Raw genomic sequence first — 18,566 nt, forward strand, 5'->3', positions numbered from 1 at the left:
GAAAGAAAGAAAGAAAGAAAGAAAGAAAGAAAGAATAGTTAGAAAGAAAGATTAGAAAGAAAGAAAGATTAGTAAGAAAGAAAGATTAGTTAGAAAGAAAGAAGTTAGAAATAAACAAAATATTAGTTAGAAAGAAAAGTTAGCAAGAATGAAAGATTAGTAAGAAAGAAAACAATTAGTTAGAAAGAAAGATTACTTGGAAAGAGAATAGTTAGAAAGAAAGATAGATAAGTTAGAAAGAAAGAAAGAATAGTTAGAAAGAAAGATTAGAAAGAAAGATTTGTCAGAAAGAAAGATTAGTTAGAAATAAAGAAAGATTAGTTAGAAAGAAAGATAAGTTAGAAAGAAAGAAAGATTAGTTAGAAAGAAAGAAAGATTAGTAGATGATTAACTAGGCTTTTAGACTGGAACCCGCAAGCACCTGCTCTCTGTACGAGCAATCGGTGGAGCTCCACCAACTCTTCCTGTCGACTATATGGAAATCCGATGGCCTGCTGAATGGCCAGAGAGGAGAAAGAAAGCAAAGAAAAAGTGAGGCTCAAGGGGAGGTGTGAGGCACCGACTTTGGAGACACGGCAATAGATTCCCATTGCCTGTCATCATTCTGACCAACATTCGATCGGTAAGCAACAAACTTGATGAACTGGCGGAACATGACAGAACATGACTGTGAATTCAGACAAAGCAACCTTGTGTGTTTGACGGAATCATGGCTTAAAGACTATCATGATTCTCCAATTCTGGCTGGGTACACCACCACAAGAGCAAACAGAAATGAGCGTAGCTCACGCAAGTTAATTGGAGGGGGGCTGTGTTTGTTTGTCGACAATTGCTGGGCTTACACAGTATTGCGTTCAGGAGCAGGTGTGCACACCGGACTATGAAATATGGACGGAATCCTTCCGACCATTCTACCTCCCGCGAGAGTTCGGTCAAATTACTATTATTCTTGTGTATGTGCCCGGACCGAATGATGCAGCAGCAGGGGAAAAAATAACAGAGAGCTATAATGATGCACTCGCCCGCTCTGCAGATCAGCCTGTCTTTGTCCTCGGGGACTTTAACTCATGTAACTTGACTCATGTCTACACATCTGCCCACTGTTCATCAATATGTTGACTGTCCTACACGGTTAAATCGGACCCTTGACCGCTGCTACGGAGGCATATAAAGCAGTGTGTATGTAATAGACTGGGTTTCTCATGTTGGGGTTCTCATGTGGTGAAATGCTGTGACGTATTGGTTCGTAGGTCACGTGACTCAGTGTAATCAGGAAGCTCAGAAGTGAGATACGGAGCTGTCTAGTGTGCTACAGCCATTGCACACTGCTAAAAAAGGGGAAAAATGGAGCTGGACACCTGCATGTCAGGAAGCCTTCAAGAAGGGTAAATAGATTTTACTGAGCAGCACAGTTCTGGTACATTATGATGTACGTATGGGGTGGGGGCAGTCATTTCGCATATGATGGACAATGGTGACGAGAGACCAGTTGCATTCGCCTCACGCACTCTTACTGAGGCCGAGCAAAAGTATGCGCAGATAGAAAAAGTGGCACTGGCAATCATTTACGGAGTGAGGAAATTTCACAAGTATCTATATGGACGCAAATTTACTCTCATCACTGATCACAAACCTTACTGCTGGCTATTTTGGGGCCAAAGTCAGCGGTGCCGACATTGGCAGCTTTGCGCATGCAGCGCTGGGCGTTGATTCTCATGGCCTACAGTTATGAGCTAGAATAACAAGAAGTCGTCAGACCACCTTAATGCTGATGCAATGTCCAGACCTCCCATGACCGAGTTGGACAACATAGCACAGGAATCCAACATCTTCTACTTCTCACATGTGGAAGATTTGCCAGTAACAGCTCAGGACATAAAAGTAGGCACCAGCAGAGATCCGTTGTTGAGCAGGGTTTGGAGCTTTACCATGAATGGATGGCCTAACTATCTGAATGATGAAAGCCTGAAACCATACTTTGTCAGGAGGCATGAGCTGTCAGCCGATCAAGGTTGTTTTTTATGGGGTCTCAGAGTCATTGTTCCTCACATGCACCAGCCGCAGATTCTCAAAGACCTGAACAATGAACACCCGGGCATATGTAAGATGAAGGCCCTAGCTCGCAGCTATGTATGGTGGCCAGGGTTGGATGGCGAGATTGAGAACATGGTCCAAAACTGTGCTGTGTGTCAAGCCGTGCAGAAGGTACCTGCGGTGGCACCGCTCCATCCCTGGCGGTGGCCTGTCAGAGTGTGGCAGAGAATCCATCTGGACTTTGCGGAGAAGGATAGACAGTACTACCTAGTGATAGTGGATAATCATTCTACATGGCTGGAGGTTTTCCTCATGACCTCCACAACGTCAAGTCGAACCATAGAGGTGTTGACAACCTATTTGCTGCATATGGTCTTCCGGAAGAGGTTGTGTCGGATAATGGACCCCAGTTCGCCTCCACAGAATTCAAGCAGTTCCTTGACAAAAATGGACTAAAACAAACTCTGGTACCACCATATCATCCAGCATCGAATGGAGCGGCTGAGAGGTCGGTGCAAATACTGAAGCGGGCTCTTGTGAAGCAGGTCCTTGACTCAAGTGGACAGCCCAGCATCTCGCTGCAGCACAGGCTGTCAAACTTTCTGCTCATGTACAGGGCTCAGTCACATGTCGCTCTCCAGCTGAGCTGTTTTAAAGAGAGAGCTGCGCACCCGGTTCAGTTTTTTGAGACCAGATCTGTCGCGCACTGTAGAGAATCAGCAGGCAAAGCAAAAGCGGTATCATGACAAAGAGAGACTGAAATTGAGAGAGTTTCAGGAAAACGACCAGGTCCGAGTTAAAAAATTCAGGGGAGGAGATGAGAAATGGAGGACCACTTTTTGAGGGCCGAGACCTTACATCAGAGGCTTCACCAGAGCCTGATCCAGTATCGGCCAGCGGAGTGGAACTGCCTGACTCCGACTCCTCAGAGAAGGGCGTCTGCCTGGGTCCAGCATTGTCAGGCAATGTTACGTCTCCTCTGGGCAGCCCTAGCAGAACTGCTGCTGTACCTCCCGGAGTGCAGCCAAGGAGAAATCCAGAGAGACTCAGGAATGTTCCCAAGAGGCTGGACTTGTAAGGTGTTAAGTTTAGGCATGAAAAAAATATATCAATATGGTTGAAGGACTGTTTCTGGTTCAAGAAGATCTAGTGAGTTAAGGTTGTTTATTTTGTGTTGGTACACAGGGTTAAATCGTAAAGGGGAGGAATGTAATAGACTGGGTTTCTCATGTTGGGGTTCTCATGTGGTGAAATGCTGTGATGTATTGGTTCGTAGGTCACGCGACTCAGTGTAATCAGGAAGCTCAGAAGTGAGATACGGAGCTGTGTGTGTGTGCTTATGCGGCTGTTCTCCAGTAGTTTTCAGTAAAGGTTATAAAGGTCTACACTGAGTTATTGCAACCACTGTTTCCAGTGCATTATTCGAACCCCCAAGATATTACAGTGTAGACCACCCCTAGGGAAATCCGATCACTATATAATTCATCTCTTGCCTAAATATAAAGCTATGCTCAAAAGGACGAAACCAGTCATCAAGCAGATACAGATGTGGTCTGAAACAAACAAAGATCAACTCAGGGTCTGTTTTGACAACACAAATTGGGACACCTTGTCTGAATGCTGTCAGGATGGGAATGAACTTACGGACATTGTGACATCATATATTAAGTTCTGTGAGGACTGTGTGTCTGAAACAAAGACTATTAGAATATTCCCAAATAATAAACCCTGGGTTTCCAAAAAATTAAAAACCTGCCTTAATGAAAGAAAGATTGCCTTTTGTTCAGGCAACATGAAATTAGTGCAGGAAAAAAGGAAACGAATAAGGAGGGATATCATCAAGGCAAAAATTTAATATAAATACATTTTTCAGCGGGAATATAAAACAGGCTTAAGAGGGCTTAAACATCTTAAAGGTGCAGTGTGTGATTTTTAGCGGCATCTAGTGGTGAGGTTTGCAAATTGCAAACAGCCAGTCACTCACGGCTTACCCCTCCCTTTGCAAACACGAAGGAGAAGTTACGGTGGCTGACGTAGGACAAAAGATGTTGTCGTCTGAGACAGCAGAGAGTAGCAAGTCAAGCAGTGCTGTTTCTTTATATTACATTTTATATTAAATTATATTTATTTAATTATACAGTAAAACCACGTTATTGCGAATGTTAATTTTACTTGTTCATCATGTACATGTTAGTGTTTTATTCACTGACTTTACCTACCTTGTTTCCATGCTAGTTAGTACAAGATAAGAGCTATGAAACTATCCAACTACATATTATTTCTAACAGGGTATTAAAAGATTAGCTGGCTAATATGAGCTGTTATGCTGTAGGCTAAATTACTGTTTTACGGTCAATAGTACTAATCAGATGATTGTCTCACGAACAGTAACAAGCTCATTTATCCCCACATAGCAAAGCCATAAAACAGCGAGGGAGAAGAACTAAGTTACATGAAACAATCCAACAACATATTTTACACCACTGACAAGGGAAAAGTCACTTCTCACGGTGTCTATGGCTAGCTTCTAGCTAATGCTAATATTATCAAACAACAGTTTTCATTTGCATTGCTAAAGTTGGAATACCTTACCTGTCCAGCTGAAAACAGGCAACTTCGGCGTGGCTTTGAAAACATGTTTCCCTCATTAGACCCTTCCATCTAGGAAAAGCCACACCGATGTTTACCCGTGATTTTTGCCTGCGTTTCTCCCGTTTTAGTCTGGCTTCATCATGCTTTCGCTTCTTCGAAGCAGATTCATCTTCCGTCGGCTCTTGTGCTAAATAATATAACATAGTTATGGATCTTATATTGCATTTCTGTCAATAGATCCTCAGAAATATTACACAATGACCCTTTAATGGGAAAAAGTTGCAATAAAAGCGATAGTCTTGTAGTTTGCAGTCAAAGTCTTGTAGGTGAGGAACATGTTCCTCTGCAGGTTTGATGTTGTAGATGATAAGAGTGAGTGTGATGACATTTGTAAAAATCTTCCCATAGGTTCACCAATATTTATCACAGAAGATGCTGTTGCCAAAAGCCTCACCAAACTAAAGCCGAATAAGGCCACTGGCCCAGATGGCCCACTTACATAAAGATTGTGCCCTACAATTAAAAGGTGTTTTATCAAGGCTTTTTATCCTCCTTCTAGTTGCAGGTGTACCCACGTACCCATACCTAAGAAGCCTGGTGCAAGTAGGCCTGAAGATTTCCGACCCATAGCCATCACCTCCATATTGTGTAAAATAATGGAGAGTTCTGGTAGATCTCGGTTCAAGTAACCACCGTGTTAGATCCGCTGCAGTTCGCTTAGAGAAGTGACAGAGGGACTCATGATTTCATAACAGCTTGCACTCCCTAAAGGGCATGCTAGAGTTTTATTCGTAGACTTTAATGCAGCATTTAATTCTATGAAGCTACACATTCTCCTGCAAAGACTAGCCAATATTAACATAGATAAGGGCTTGATTCTCTGGATCTGAGACTTTCTCTCCTGTCGCCCTGTGTAAATGGCTTTTTTTTTAGGAGTGCATACTATCAGTACAGGCTGCCCACAAGGCAGCGTTCTTTTCCCTATGCTTTTTTCCCTATTCACAAATGAATTTTCTATAAATAATAGCAAAAAGATAAAATATGCAGATGATATGGCCTTAGTGGGCCTCTTACAAAAAAACTGACCCTGTTGGTGAGGCCTTTTATTTAGCACATGTAAAGGCCCTTGAAGCATGGTGCAAAGATAAAAAGCTAGAAATCAGTGTGGCGAAGACAAGCGAGCAACTTTTTTGCAAAAAACAAGACATAACAACAGAGCCAGTTTTACTTAACACTGTCGATCATAACATACTTCTTGACAGGCTGGAAAACTGGGTCGGGCTTTCTGGGATAGTCCTAAAATGGTTCAGGTCATACTTAGGAGGCAGAGGTTATTATGTGAGTTTTGGAGATCATAAGTCTGATTGGACATCCATGACATGCGGAGTCCCTCAAGGCTCAATTCTTGCGCCACTCCTATTCAACCTGTACATGCTCCCAATGAGCCAAATAATGAGAAAGAACCAAATCTCTTACCACAGCTATGCAGACGACACACAGCTCTACTTAGCCCTGTCGCCTAACGATTACAGCCCCATTAACTCTCTGTTCCAATGAATGGATGAAGTAAACAATTGGATGTGCCAAAACTTTCTTCAGTTACACAAAGACAAAACTGAAGTCATTGCGTTTGGACACAAAGATGAAGTTCTCAAGGTGAACTCATACCTTCAGTCTAGGGGTCAAACAACTAAAAATCAAGTCAGGAATCTTGGTGTGTCTCTAGAGTCAGACCTTAGTTTCAGTAGTCATGTCAAAGCAATAACTAAATCAGCATACTATCACCTGAAAAATATTGCAAGAATTAGATGCTTTGTTTCCAGTCAAGACTTAGAGAAACTTGTGCATGCTTTCATCACCAGTAGGGTGGATTATTGTAATGGACTTCTCACTGGCCTTCCCAAAAACACCATAAGACAGTTGCAGCTCATACAGAACGCTGAGCAGAACCAGAACATATGAACACATCACACCAGTCCTCAGGTCTTTACACTGGCTCCCAGTTACATTTAGGATTGATTTTAAAGTATTATTACTGGTATATAAATCATTCAATGGCCTAGGACCTCAATAGATTGCAGATATGCTCACTGAATATAAACGCAACAGATCACTCAGATCACTCAGATCATTAGGATCACATCGGCTAGAAATACCAACGGTTCACTCTAAGCATGGCGAGTCTGCTTTCAGTTATTATGCCAGCCGCAGCTGGAACCAGCTTCCAGGAGAGATCAGATGTGCTCCTACAGTCACAGTCAAACCCAGACTCACTGTACCACTGTTCGTCCGACTGTTTGCACTGTATTTTATTTCCTTTTTATTCGAAACTGTTTCTTATTTATTTTGATTATTTTAATTCATTCTATGTAAAGCACTTTCAATTACCATTGTGTATGAAATGTGCTATATAAATAAACTTGCCTTGCTTTGTATTATAATACAAATATTAGTTTATGATACAGTTTATTATACTTCATTGATTATAACATTATACTATTTATCAATCTAATTAAAGCTTTATTAAGACAAAAATATGAATATGTAAATATGTATGAATTCTACTTACTGTCTTTAAAGTTTTTTTTTTAAAGTATTGACAGTTCAGTACATTTTCATTGACACTATATATATTGCTGACTTTATGATATCATTGTAAATGCTTAACAGGATGGACATCTGTCACAGACAAAGATAATAATGTTAATAATAATCAATGCTGACACATATGAACTGTGCTTTAAGAATATTCTTAATATGAGTAGTTAGTAGTTCTTAATATTTTTATCACATTTTTGGACTGCATGAATTAAAATACATATTTCACCAAGAATTCCCATGACATCTATTATATATATTTCTATGGACTGGATATTGGACAGCAGATTGAACAGGACTTTTATTTTGGTCTAAATATGTGACGTCATAAAGCTGCGCCGTGCTCCTGCAACCTTTATGATTAGACTGAAGAAAGGTTTGTGATTTTACGCATTTAAAGTGTTTAGATCGATACACATCGATTTGATATTTTTTACCAGAGGTATGTGACCATACATTATTAGACATATCTTTGTAATACGCTTAATGTAACAATATTGCGTTTTTGTGTGAGTAAAACGTATTCAAATGTGAGTAACAGAACAGTTGCACGTCTTATTGCGCGCACTATATCGTGTATTAGTTTATTGTAACGAATTAGGGCTTTGGAAAGTGGTGATGGAGAAATAGAGTCAATTGAATCTAATGCTTTGCCAAATGACTCACTGATTCGAAGCGCTTGAATCACCGCACGCTGACGAATCCTGCCGCTCAAAAGTGTAAAAATACAACGAAAACACACATATTATTAATGACAACTTTTATGAACAAATCGCAAATGTTTTCATGAAGACGTAATCTGTTAAATCTACAAAACATTAAATATGAAGTGTCTGTATAATTTGTTATTTTATTGTTTTGTAGTGCTTGTTTTGAGTGATTTTTGTCTGATCAGTTGATTTAAGTCCATTAACTCTCACTCTGACTGACTCCCTCACCAGTGCGCTGAACTACTGAACTAGAGCTGATTGAGACGCACTCAGAGATTTACTGTGAATTTATTTTTCTCTCTGTTAATTACTTTCATCTTAAGCATGACACATTTGTCCAAACACACAGGAAAACTTCTGGAGAAACATCTGAGATCCACGTCACACTATTATAAAGATGGCGTTTATTAAAGAGGAGAGTGAAGACATAAAGATTGAAGAAGTGTTCAGCGTGAAACATGAAGATATTGAGGAACAAACAGGTTAGTTTCATTCGATTTTATTAAAATGATCTTGGCTACAGAAATGAAGAATGTTTATGAAGAATGTCATATGAGTCTCCTAATTAAAGCGGTTTTATTTGACATGGAGCGGGTCTTCTCATGTGGACAGACATGTTTGTTGAGATCACATGACCAGACAAATGGAAATAAAGTTTTTCCGCATGAACTTTAGAGGACCTGTACATTTGCATTATATGGACTAGATAGATTATTTATATGGATTATAAATCTCTGTTGATCCAAAGAAATGAAATCATATACATCTGAGATGTATGAGTGAGTAAATGATGAGAGAACATTAATTTTGGATGAAATATCCCTTTAACTATCACCACAGACCCATCAAGTACCTTTCACTAAACCAAAGATTGATACCAAAAACAGTAATATTAATGTTAACATTTTATGAAAGGTGGCCCTTATAATAATAATACACTTTAAACAATTAAGTTTGTTGGTGAAAAAATATTGATATTGTCAAATCATGAGTAGTTACAATTATTATTTTGATGACATCCATATTATTTTAAGTCCTAAACAAGTCAGTCGTTTCATTTGACACGAGATCATTTATCAAATGACAACAAGCCCACAATCCAAATGTTTCTAAAAAAAAAATCTCATTCTTCAGGCACACTGTAAAAAAAATTTACTTGTAAATTAACGGTTAAATACTGGCAGCAGGGTTTCCAGCTTTGTACTGTAATCCTGCAGTTTCATTACTGTATTCTAAGTTGCATATTCTTTATTAACTTTAATATTTATATCTGTACTTGTTCAATATCTGTATCTGTAAATATTTAATTTAGAAGATTGTCCCAAGAAAAAAACAGTTTAAGAGGGTATTTCTTTTATAGCACACAATTTATTGACACAGTTTAGAGACAAATAATCTGAATGCTTAAACAAAAGAGCAAATCATTACTGAACCATGTCCAATAGAATAATCTTTTTGTGTTTCCCTAAAAACAGTCTTTGAGAAATAGTAAAGAATGTGAAAACCTTTTGAAGTTTATTTTAGTTTAATAAAAGTCAATAGAAGTCAAAACCTGGATTTGGTACAGGATCAGGCCAAGAATGTGCTTGGATTGCGTAAAGAATGTGAAAACTTTTCAAGCTGATTTTATTTGAATAAAAAAGTCAAAACCTTGCAAGTAATCAGAACAGGAACACAGGCCAAGAACATGCCAGAATCGAGATGGCAGGCTCTTTTATAACCAGCAGCATGGTACAATAATGCTTGTCACAAAAAAAGGGCTTACTGCGCATAACTCTGGGTTATTGTTCTTTCTAAAACCTATTTTAACAAAGGTAAACTTAAGAATGCACAATATCATAGCCTTTATGGGTCATGAGTAGCATTCATAATCAATGGCAATGACACTGGAAATTTGCAAATAAACCCTGGGAATTATGAGCAATGCGACACATGAATCAAGTTAACCCAGGATGCTGTTTATCTGGGGTTTAGAAAAGACCCAGGGTTAAACGGTTATTTCACTCATCCTCATGTCATTACAAACCCGTAACACTTCTGTTTATCTTCAGAAAACAAATGAGGATCTTTTAATAAAATCTGAGAACGCTCCACTGACAGCCTACACAACTTGCACTTTCATGCCCCAGAAAGGTAGTAAAGGCATCATTAAAGTAATCCATGTGACTCCAGGGGTTTAACCTCAATTTTATGAAGCGAAAAAGCCCATTCACACAAAGTATGTTTATCACATATGCATCATGGTGCTAAGTGCTAATTTGTTCCCAACACACAAAAATAACTTGCTTTACTTCATCAAACTAAAGTTAAACCGCTGGAGTAGGGCTGGGCGATATGGCAAAAAAAAGTTATAATTATTTTATATCAGTCGATATCGATAATTATCACGATAAATGTCAAATCTTTATTTCTTTCAAGTTTAAAGGCAGATTTTTGCTCCTAAGTGAAAGTTGTAGAAACCAGAGCGTTAATTGTGGTTTTAAACTACTCTTTTGTGGCGGAGGACGGCCGATGGACGTGAGGGAACGGTGCAAGGCCGGTGGTGCGATTTGCTAATGAGCAACACCTGTGAAGCACACCGGTCTCGCATCTCTCACGGAGGAGTGGAAGCATAAAGGAGGAGCGACGACGTTGATGATCGAGAGAGGAACAGGCCTGGTTTTACATTGTGTTTTGGTTTTTGTATTTTATTTTAGCCAGCAGTCGTCCGCGAGGGGCTGCTGGCAGTTATGTTTATTTTCGGTAGCCAGCAGTCGTCCGCGAGGGGCTGCTGGCGGTATTTTGGTTTGTTTGTTTTATTTTAAATAAAGTATGTTTGAATGTTCGCCGGTTCCCGCCTCCTTCTTCCCTGAACATTGCTAAACTGGTGCCGAAACCCGGGAAGAGGGAGGAACGCGCTGTCAGAGAGTCCTCGCCGCTGTGGGGAATCCAAGCTGCAATATTAATATTACAGGTTTTGACTCGAAACGCATATTTGACAGTGAGTTGACCGTAGTATTAGCTAGAGTTAGGATGCAGATTTACTATGTTAAATTTATGTTCATTAACAAAAACAGTAACATCTGTTATAAAAAATATAAAGATATTCAGACTGTTTTATTAAAATTAAAATTAACCATTGGTCATCCAGTATCATGCGTTTAGATCATAATAACCACAGATAAAACCAGGCATAGCCTATAGCACCTCACTATCATGGCAAAATGTAACTTTATGGTTTCTTTGGTATTTGTATGAAAAACAGTAGCCTAAATACATGATCAAATACTGTAATTATATTCCATTATTCCTTTAAGACATTGTCTACATTAATAATATAATGCAATTCAAAGCTGCCGTTTGGACTTTGAGCCGAGCGGATAAATGGTCCCTGTGGCGCGCGGTTCAAATGAATTTCGTTCCGCTTTTGGCGCATAAACATTATCGAACATTTATCGAACTCTTGATATCGTTTTATCGAGAAAAATTATATTGCGATAATTATCGTTATCGTTTTATTGTCCAGCCCTACGATGGAGTCTCCTGGATTACTATAAATACCTTAAAAGTAGTAGTTGTGTAGGCGGTGTAGAGTAAAAGATTTCATTAAAAAAGATCTTCATTTAAGTTCTGAAGATTAACAAGTTTTGCGTGTTTGCAAAGACACACACCCACCTTAGTAATAGCCTACATTGTAAAGCACATCTGAAATTAAAATGAAATAAGTTTTTAGTAGCGTATTGTAAATGTTCTACAAAAAAAGCTGGTATAAAAACTTTAACAGGAAGCAGGAAAAAAAAATAGGTGTATATGTGCAAATCAACTTACCTAATTGAAATCCCATTCCAAATCAGCAAGATTTTTCAGTAGAGAAGCAATCTTTGAATTAACTGTTGCAGCCTTTTATTCAGCACCTTGCCCGTCTTCTTGGAGACCACCTTGCCTCTGCAGGTCTTTAAAGCCTCTTTCTGGGTTTATTCCAACTCTAGAGACAGTTATATAACAAATTACCATAGTATGCAAGAATCGTGTCAAAATTCTTATGAAGATGATTCTGAAAGGTAAAAAAAAAAAGGAAAGGAAAATCAAAATGTCACACCTCCAGAAACTCCAATGTGCAACAAGCTGCCTCTTGATACTGCAGGTTGAAGACGTATTACACGGCAAACAGTGTTGCAAGTGCAGCATATAACACGGCCCTCTAGGCATAACATGCATCGTACAGCGTTTGTCTGCTCCGCCATACCTAAAATAAAAACAGCAAAAAAAAATTTAAATAAACCAAAAATATAACAATAAAGAAAACATTGGCACAACTCTTTTTCAAGATATGCCTTTGAGAAGACTTAATTCTAAAGAGATGGTTCACCCAAAATTTTGATTCTGTCATAATTTACTGCTGAACACAAAGGAATATATTTGGAAGAATGTTTGTAACCCAAAAGTTGTGGGTCACCATTGAATTCCATAGTAAGAAAAAAATACAACAGTGTGAAGCATTCAGCAGAGCAAAGAAATTTATACAGGTTTGGAACAACACGAGGGTGAGTAAACGATGAAAGAATCTTCATTTTTGAGTGAACATTTCTTTAACAACTTTTTTTTTATTGTATTTCCCCCATTTGTCAATGTTTCTTTTTAACATCCTAATAAGACACTAACCCAGCAAAATGAGACGAAAACTTGCAGGTAGATTAAGTTTCTTCTCAACATCAGATGCAGATGCAGAAACCTGTAGAGGACACACAATACATAAGTCAGAATATATAATATCACTTAAGCCGTGTTACCACGTGCAGGACCTTCCCCCAGGAACCAGGAACTTTGGGGTAGTACTTGGTGTGTTTACACTGCAGGAACTTTCCCCAGGAACCAGGAACTTTGGGGTAGTACTTGGTGTGTTTACACTGCAGGAACTTTCCCCAGGAACTAGGAACTTTGGGGTAGTACTTGGTGTGTTTACACTGCAGGAACTTTCCCCAGGAACTAGGAACTTTGGGGTAGTACTTGGTGTGTTTACACTGCAGGAACTTTCCCCAGGAACTAGGAACTTTGGGGTAGTACTTGGTGTGTTTACACTGCAGGAACTTTCCCCACGAACCAGGAACTTTGGGGTAGTACTTGGTGTGTTTACACTGCAGGAACTTTCCCCAGGAACCAGGGAATTTGGGGCAGTGCTTGGTGTGTTTACACTGCAGGAACTTTCCCCACGAACCAGGGACTTTGGGGTAGTACTTGGTGTGTTTACACTGCAGGAACTTTCCCCAGGAACCAGGGACGTTGGGGTAGTACTTGGTGTGTTTACACTGCAGGGACTTTCCCCAGGAACTAGGAACTTTGGGGTAGTACTTGGTGTGTTTACACTGCAGGAACTTTCCCCAGGAACTAGGAACTTTGGGGTAGTACTTGGTGTGTTTACACTGCAGGAACTTTCCCCAGGAACCAGGGACTTTGGGGTAGTACTTGGTGTGTTTACACTGCAGGAACTTTCCCCAGGAACTAGGAACTTTGGGGTAGTACTTGGTGTGTTTACACTGCAGGAACTTTCCCCAGGAACTAGGAACTTTGGGGTAGTACTTGGTGTGTTTACACTGCAGGAACTTTCCCCAGGAACTAGGAACTTTGGGGTAGTACTTGGTGTGTTTACACTGCAGGAACTTTCCCCAGGAACCAGGGACTTTGGGGTAGTACTTGGTGTGTTTACACTGCAGGAACTTCCCCCAGGAACCAGGGACTTTGGGGTTGTACTTGGTGTGTTTACACTGCAGGAACTTTCCCCAGGAACTAGGAACTTTGGGGTAGTACTTGGTGTGTTTACACTTCAGGAACTTTCCCCAGGAACCAGGGACTTTGGGGTAGTACTTGGTGTGTTTACACTGCAGGAATCAGGGATGGGCAACTCCGGTCCTCGAGGCCCACTGTCCTGCAGAGTTTAGCTCCAACCCTGACAAAAATTATTTTGTGTTTAATTAGGATTGGAGCTAAACTCTGCAGGACAGTGGTCCTCGAGGACCGGAGTTGCTTTATCAAAGTTCTGGAACTTTCAGGGGTGGGACTTGGGTGCTGAACATGCTGATTGGTCGAGTTCATGCCGCATTTTGATTGGTTGACTCCACGCAGCATTTTATTCAACCACCATCTGTTGCGGCAGTGACGTGCGGTGATGTCTTAAAGGGGCTAGGCACTGAGTTATGAAAGCCAGATTACCTGATTTATTGTTTAGGCTAATAATACGTAATAACAGTAAACGTTACGCACAAACGCAGCATAACAAGAAATGTACAAATCAGAATGTATACCGTGTACTCACTCACTCTCTCTCTCTCTCTCTCTCTCTCTCTCTCTCTCTCTCTCTCTCTCTCTCTCTCTCTCTCTCTCTCTCTCTCTCTCTCTCTCTCTCTCTCTCTCTCTCTCTCTCTCTCTCTCTCTCTCTCTCGCACACACACACACACACACACACACACGCAAGCGCGGCACAGGCACACACCGGTAGTTAATGTCCACTCCAGCATCAATACAACCATTCTTAATCCTTAATTTTTGCACAGCGGCCAATTATGTCTGTCAGCAAAAGTAAAATCACACACTGCTCAATTAAATATGAAGGCAAATGGCTTGCATTAATTCAACCACATTTATCAATTCAATATTAAGCCCAAAATAGTTTTTGACTCACCAATCGGTAGATTATTTGTAGCCTACATAAAATCCATCCGCCGCTCTTTCCTCGTAAAGACGTCGATCACAACTTTGTAAAACTCGTCTTTACGGCCTTCAGTTGCTGCACTAGTCTATCTAAGGCTGGCGTAGACCTCCCTGTTGCTATTAACTCAGATTTTGAATTAAAATCGAGCTTGAAAAAATTTCTTAACTCTGTGATCACGGCCGGTGCTGTCATTTTGACTTTGAATTTGATTAGGCATAGGCTAGCTGTGGTGTAATGACGTTAGCTACGCAAATGTGTCCAGTAATATCTCGATTTTAATTGGTCCATGTCTGATATGTAACGTAGATGGGTACGGGCATAGCATATTTACGTCCAAAGGCACAGCAGAGTTGTGCTTTTTGCCGTACATGTTAAAGAATACAGGATCGAAGTGCGCATGCGCAACATGGGTTTTTCGCTTGTCGTCTGCAATGAATGGACCGTAAAAGCACTGCTTATTCTACCATTTTGTTATTTAATTATGCGTAACTGCTACATTTGTCATCGTAACGTCTAGACAATTTGAATAACACCCATATTGCATATATAAATCACAAGAATAAACAGTAAAAATACAAATACAAGTTATTATTTAATAAACATTTTTATTTTTGAATTTTGGCAGGGTAGGCAGTGCCTAGTTTGCCTACCCAGACCGCACGTCACTGTGTTGCGGTGCGTGCAGTAACAGTCGACTGCTATTCGAATCAACAATGGAGTTTAACAAATACGACCGATGGACCGACGACGAGGTTCAGGCTTTATTAAGCTGATGAAATCCAGTGTGAACCGTAAAGTTGCACGCAGTCCTACATCACCAGACTGTTTGCCTATTCTTCTCGGTACTTTTTAGACTGCAGTGGAAACGCGGCTAGCAACAGGTCTTAAAGTTCCTGGGACAGATTGTTCCGGGTAATTTTGGTGGAAACGCAGCTTTAGTAAAAAAGAAAATGAAAATACTCACATCTGCATGCAACACCAGTCCATCTTCATGTTCCTGAACATGTGACATTAGAAGCGTTTGTAGAAATCATTCTTTTATTTGTTCTTGAAGTACTCAATGATAGCATTTCCCTATTCTTTCATGGACATGTCAAAAGCATTCAGAGCATCAATGTCAGTGAGCAACTTGAAGTGGGCTCAGATAGACTGCTGGTGGAAGAGGTATGGCCATTGCCTCCTAATGTCTTCAACTGATGGTGCTGGAATGGAATTGATTTGCTGATGCAAAAGACAGAATGTAGTCTCCATAAGAGTTTTTACTTCCGCTACACCGCCAGTTCCCTCATGGCAGTAAATGTCCTGTAGTCGTTGACGTTTAGACTCGATTGTCTCTGCTGTCTCTTCAGGTGGAAGTCCTCTTTTGCATCCTGAGTTTTGCCTTGATCTATGACGGACAAAGCTGCTCTCACGATTAAAATGTTCAACTCGTGTCTTCTCTTGAATTAGAAGTGATGTATATCCCCCTCCTATTAACAAGCCATTTGTAAATTTGTCTCCAAAAGTCTTAGGGTACTCCCTTTAAATCTTTTGACAGATTGTAAGACACTGGGCACGTGTTGGGCAAAGTTCAAACTTGCTCATCTCGTCAATTAGCACACTAACCATTTGGCTCCTTTCTGCAGGTTTAGGTATTTTTCCTGTAGAGATTGAGAGACTGTTGTATGGATCTCAGGAGGCATGTTGTCCCAAGGGACTTAAAGTTTTAGCCCACATCCTGGAAATGCTGGGCATTTGTGTAGAGGTCAGTCTTAGCCTGGAAGTCTCTGAGTTGGATGCAAGGCAAGACAGGCTGTGTGTTGCGGTTGATGGAGAAGATGAAGGACACACTGATAGTACTTCTAAATTCAGAGTGATCACTGTTTCTGAAAGGATATAAAATATCACAGCACAGAGAAAAAGTAGTAAAGGGATTAAAATAAGTTATTTCTGATTAGCTTTAAAATATGCTGAAAGTACAACAAGAAATGTATACATGACAAATTCCATTAAAAGATTTCAAGGGCTTAAAGTATGGACAATAATTTAGTTGATGTATTTTGTTGGAAAAAAATGTTGTACACTGAAATAGATCTTTTAGGTTTTAGATCTAAAATAGGTTTACAATCACAGTGTTTTCTAGATGCATTGAAAAAGACCTGTCACATTGCTGAAAAGGAAATTAAACACTTCTCCCCCCAGGAGTTTCACACCTGACTTGACACAAGTCAACATGACATGTTAATTCAAATGAGGTAAATGGCATAGATTTGAGTTTAGATTTCCCCTCTTTGTGTCGATAGCAGTGAGTTTAGAAAGCTGAAAAGAGATTAACAGAAAAAGAGTTATTTCAAGCAGGCAATGCACAATTAAACCTAACATTCGTGACATGAATGTGAATGAACGTGTCTCACAAATGCAGGTAAAGTACTGCATGTGTGTGCACAAAGTTTGCAAGTAAACATTTTACACTATGGAAGAGCACAATACAGCTATCAAACACACGTGTGTTTTAACTTTGAGGAAAGAGTTTAAATTTAAACAAAAGTGAATCTCCTGTTATATCAACGACATAATGTACGTAGTTGTAGCAAATTTATAGTTAAAAAGTATGCTGTTAAAATGATTGTGCTCATATACTGTACAAAGCCAACATAATAAAATAATTTGGATTACCCCGAGTTGGTTTAGACAAGAGTTGACATTTAATCAGTGCAGATAACTTCCAATGAGACAGACGTGTGCAATTCACTCGTGCTAAAGAACCTGTTCCACCATCCCCCACCGAGTAAAAAAAACATACTGCCAAAAGGCGTCAAATTCAAAAACCCAATGTTACTTAATAAAATAATACAACGAACGCACTTATTTTAAATTTCCCTCTATATTGGGGTAACTTTTTCACAATGAAAGAACAAAATATTCAACTAGCTGCAAACACACACAAATTTTTAACTGTAGTTAACACAAACAATTTAGTATAGCTAAGTTTGTGTATATTTTACACCTAGTAAAATACTGTATTATAAACACCAGACAGATAATGATTTATGAAACAGATGCTCTTTATCTAACTTGCACAAAATAAATGCAGTAATAGCATAGAAACGCATTGGTGAAATACACTGAAAATGATATGCATTTAAATTAGATACTAAAACACAAACAGTTAGCAATAGTAATGTTACCAAATAAAGTGATGTCGACTACAGACCCGGGTGTTTTTGGTCGGATTGATAAGTCATCCCTCCGGATCTTCTGCCCGTATCGCAGCGGCAACGGGGAATGCATGAAAGCTGACTTTGTTGTAACGTGATAAAGTAACGACACAAAACAATGAAGTGCTGAGGCTGTCACCCTCAGAAAGGAAAGTCACCTCTCTAGAATCCTAAAAATTGCGTGTAGCATGAGTCCAAGACAATCTTCTGTTCGTGAACAGTTGTATTTCATTCATTAATCTGTCTATGCATCCGTGCATTTAATTGCCATTTGCTCGTGTGATAATATATATCTTAGTAGTAATTTAAGTGATAATTGATTCTATAAACAACTATAAGAGATCATTTTTGGCTTTCTCTGGCTCCCTGCACCGGCGTAAAGCGAGACCGGAAGTGACCAACCGCATACTCGCTGATCGTAAATCCAACATGGCGGCCACGTGCAACTAGCCTATTACTGTCCCTCATGTTGTTCAACCCCGTAAGACCTTCGTTCATCTTCGGAACACAACTTAAGATATTTCTGATTAAATATGAGTTCTGGATCACTCCTCCATAGGCCTGTATCTTTCTTTTATTGTATTTATCTATGCTTATAAATTACTTATTTTCAAAGCAGATTAACTCCCCTACAAAATCACCCCAATTATTATAAAATGATTAATTAATTTCAAATAGAGGTATTCAAATCATCTGGTGCAATTGTTTTTATATCGCAATATATATATCGCAGAAAAACAAAATATCGGA

At 39.5% G+C, this 18,566-nt stretch overlaps 2 protein-coding genes across 5 annotated transcripts in view; both read left to right on the forward strand.

Annotated features, from left to right (window-relative positions):
- The first annotated feature begins 7,517 nt into the window (after window positions 1-7,517).
- LOC143746919 (uncharacterized) overlaps window positions 7,518-18,566 on the forward strand; it is a 118,728-nt gene continuing 107,679 nt past the window's right edge. The window contains exon 1 of the mRNA XM_077239178.1: window positions 7,518-7,600. The gene's annotated coding sequence lies outside the window, so the exon portion shown is untranslated. The remainder of the gene's footprint in view (window positions 7,601-18,566) is intronic.
- Window positions 7,533-18,566, forward strand: part of LOC143746774 (uncharacterized) — a 78,885-nt gene continuing 67,851 nt past the window's right edge. Inside the window, exons 1-2 of one of the 4 annotated variants that reach the window (XM_077238835.1) lie at window positions 7,533-7,600; window positions 8,284-8,416. In XM_077238835.1, the coding sequence (XP_077094950.1) occupies window positions 8,332-8,416 (85 nt within the window). In that variant the 5' untranslated portion in view covers window positions 7,533-7,600; window positions 8,284-8,331. Of the gene's footprint in view, window positions 7,601-8,266; window positions 8,417-18,566 lie in introns of those variants that run through there. The other 3 variants (XM_077238891.1, XR_013206615.1, XM_077238846.1) reach the window with 3 other exon arrangements.

This window comes from Siphateles boraxobius, unplaced genomic scaffold (genome assembly GCF_051911475.1).
Source record: "Siphateles boraxobius isolate OS27281-9 unplaced genomic scaffold, OSU_SipBor_1 100, whole genome shotgun sequence".
Lineage (NCBI taxonomy): Eukaryota > Metazoa > Chordata > Actinopteri > Cypriniformes > Leuciscidae > Siphateles > Siphateles boraxobius.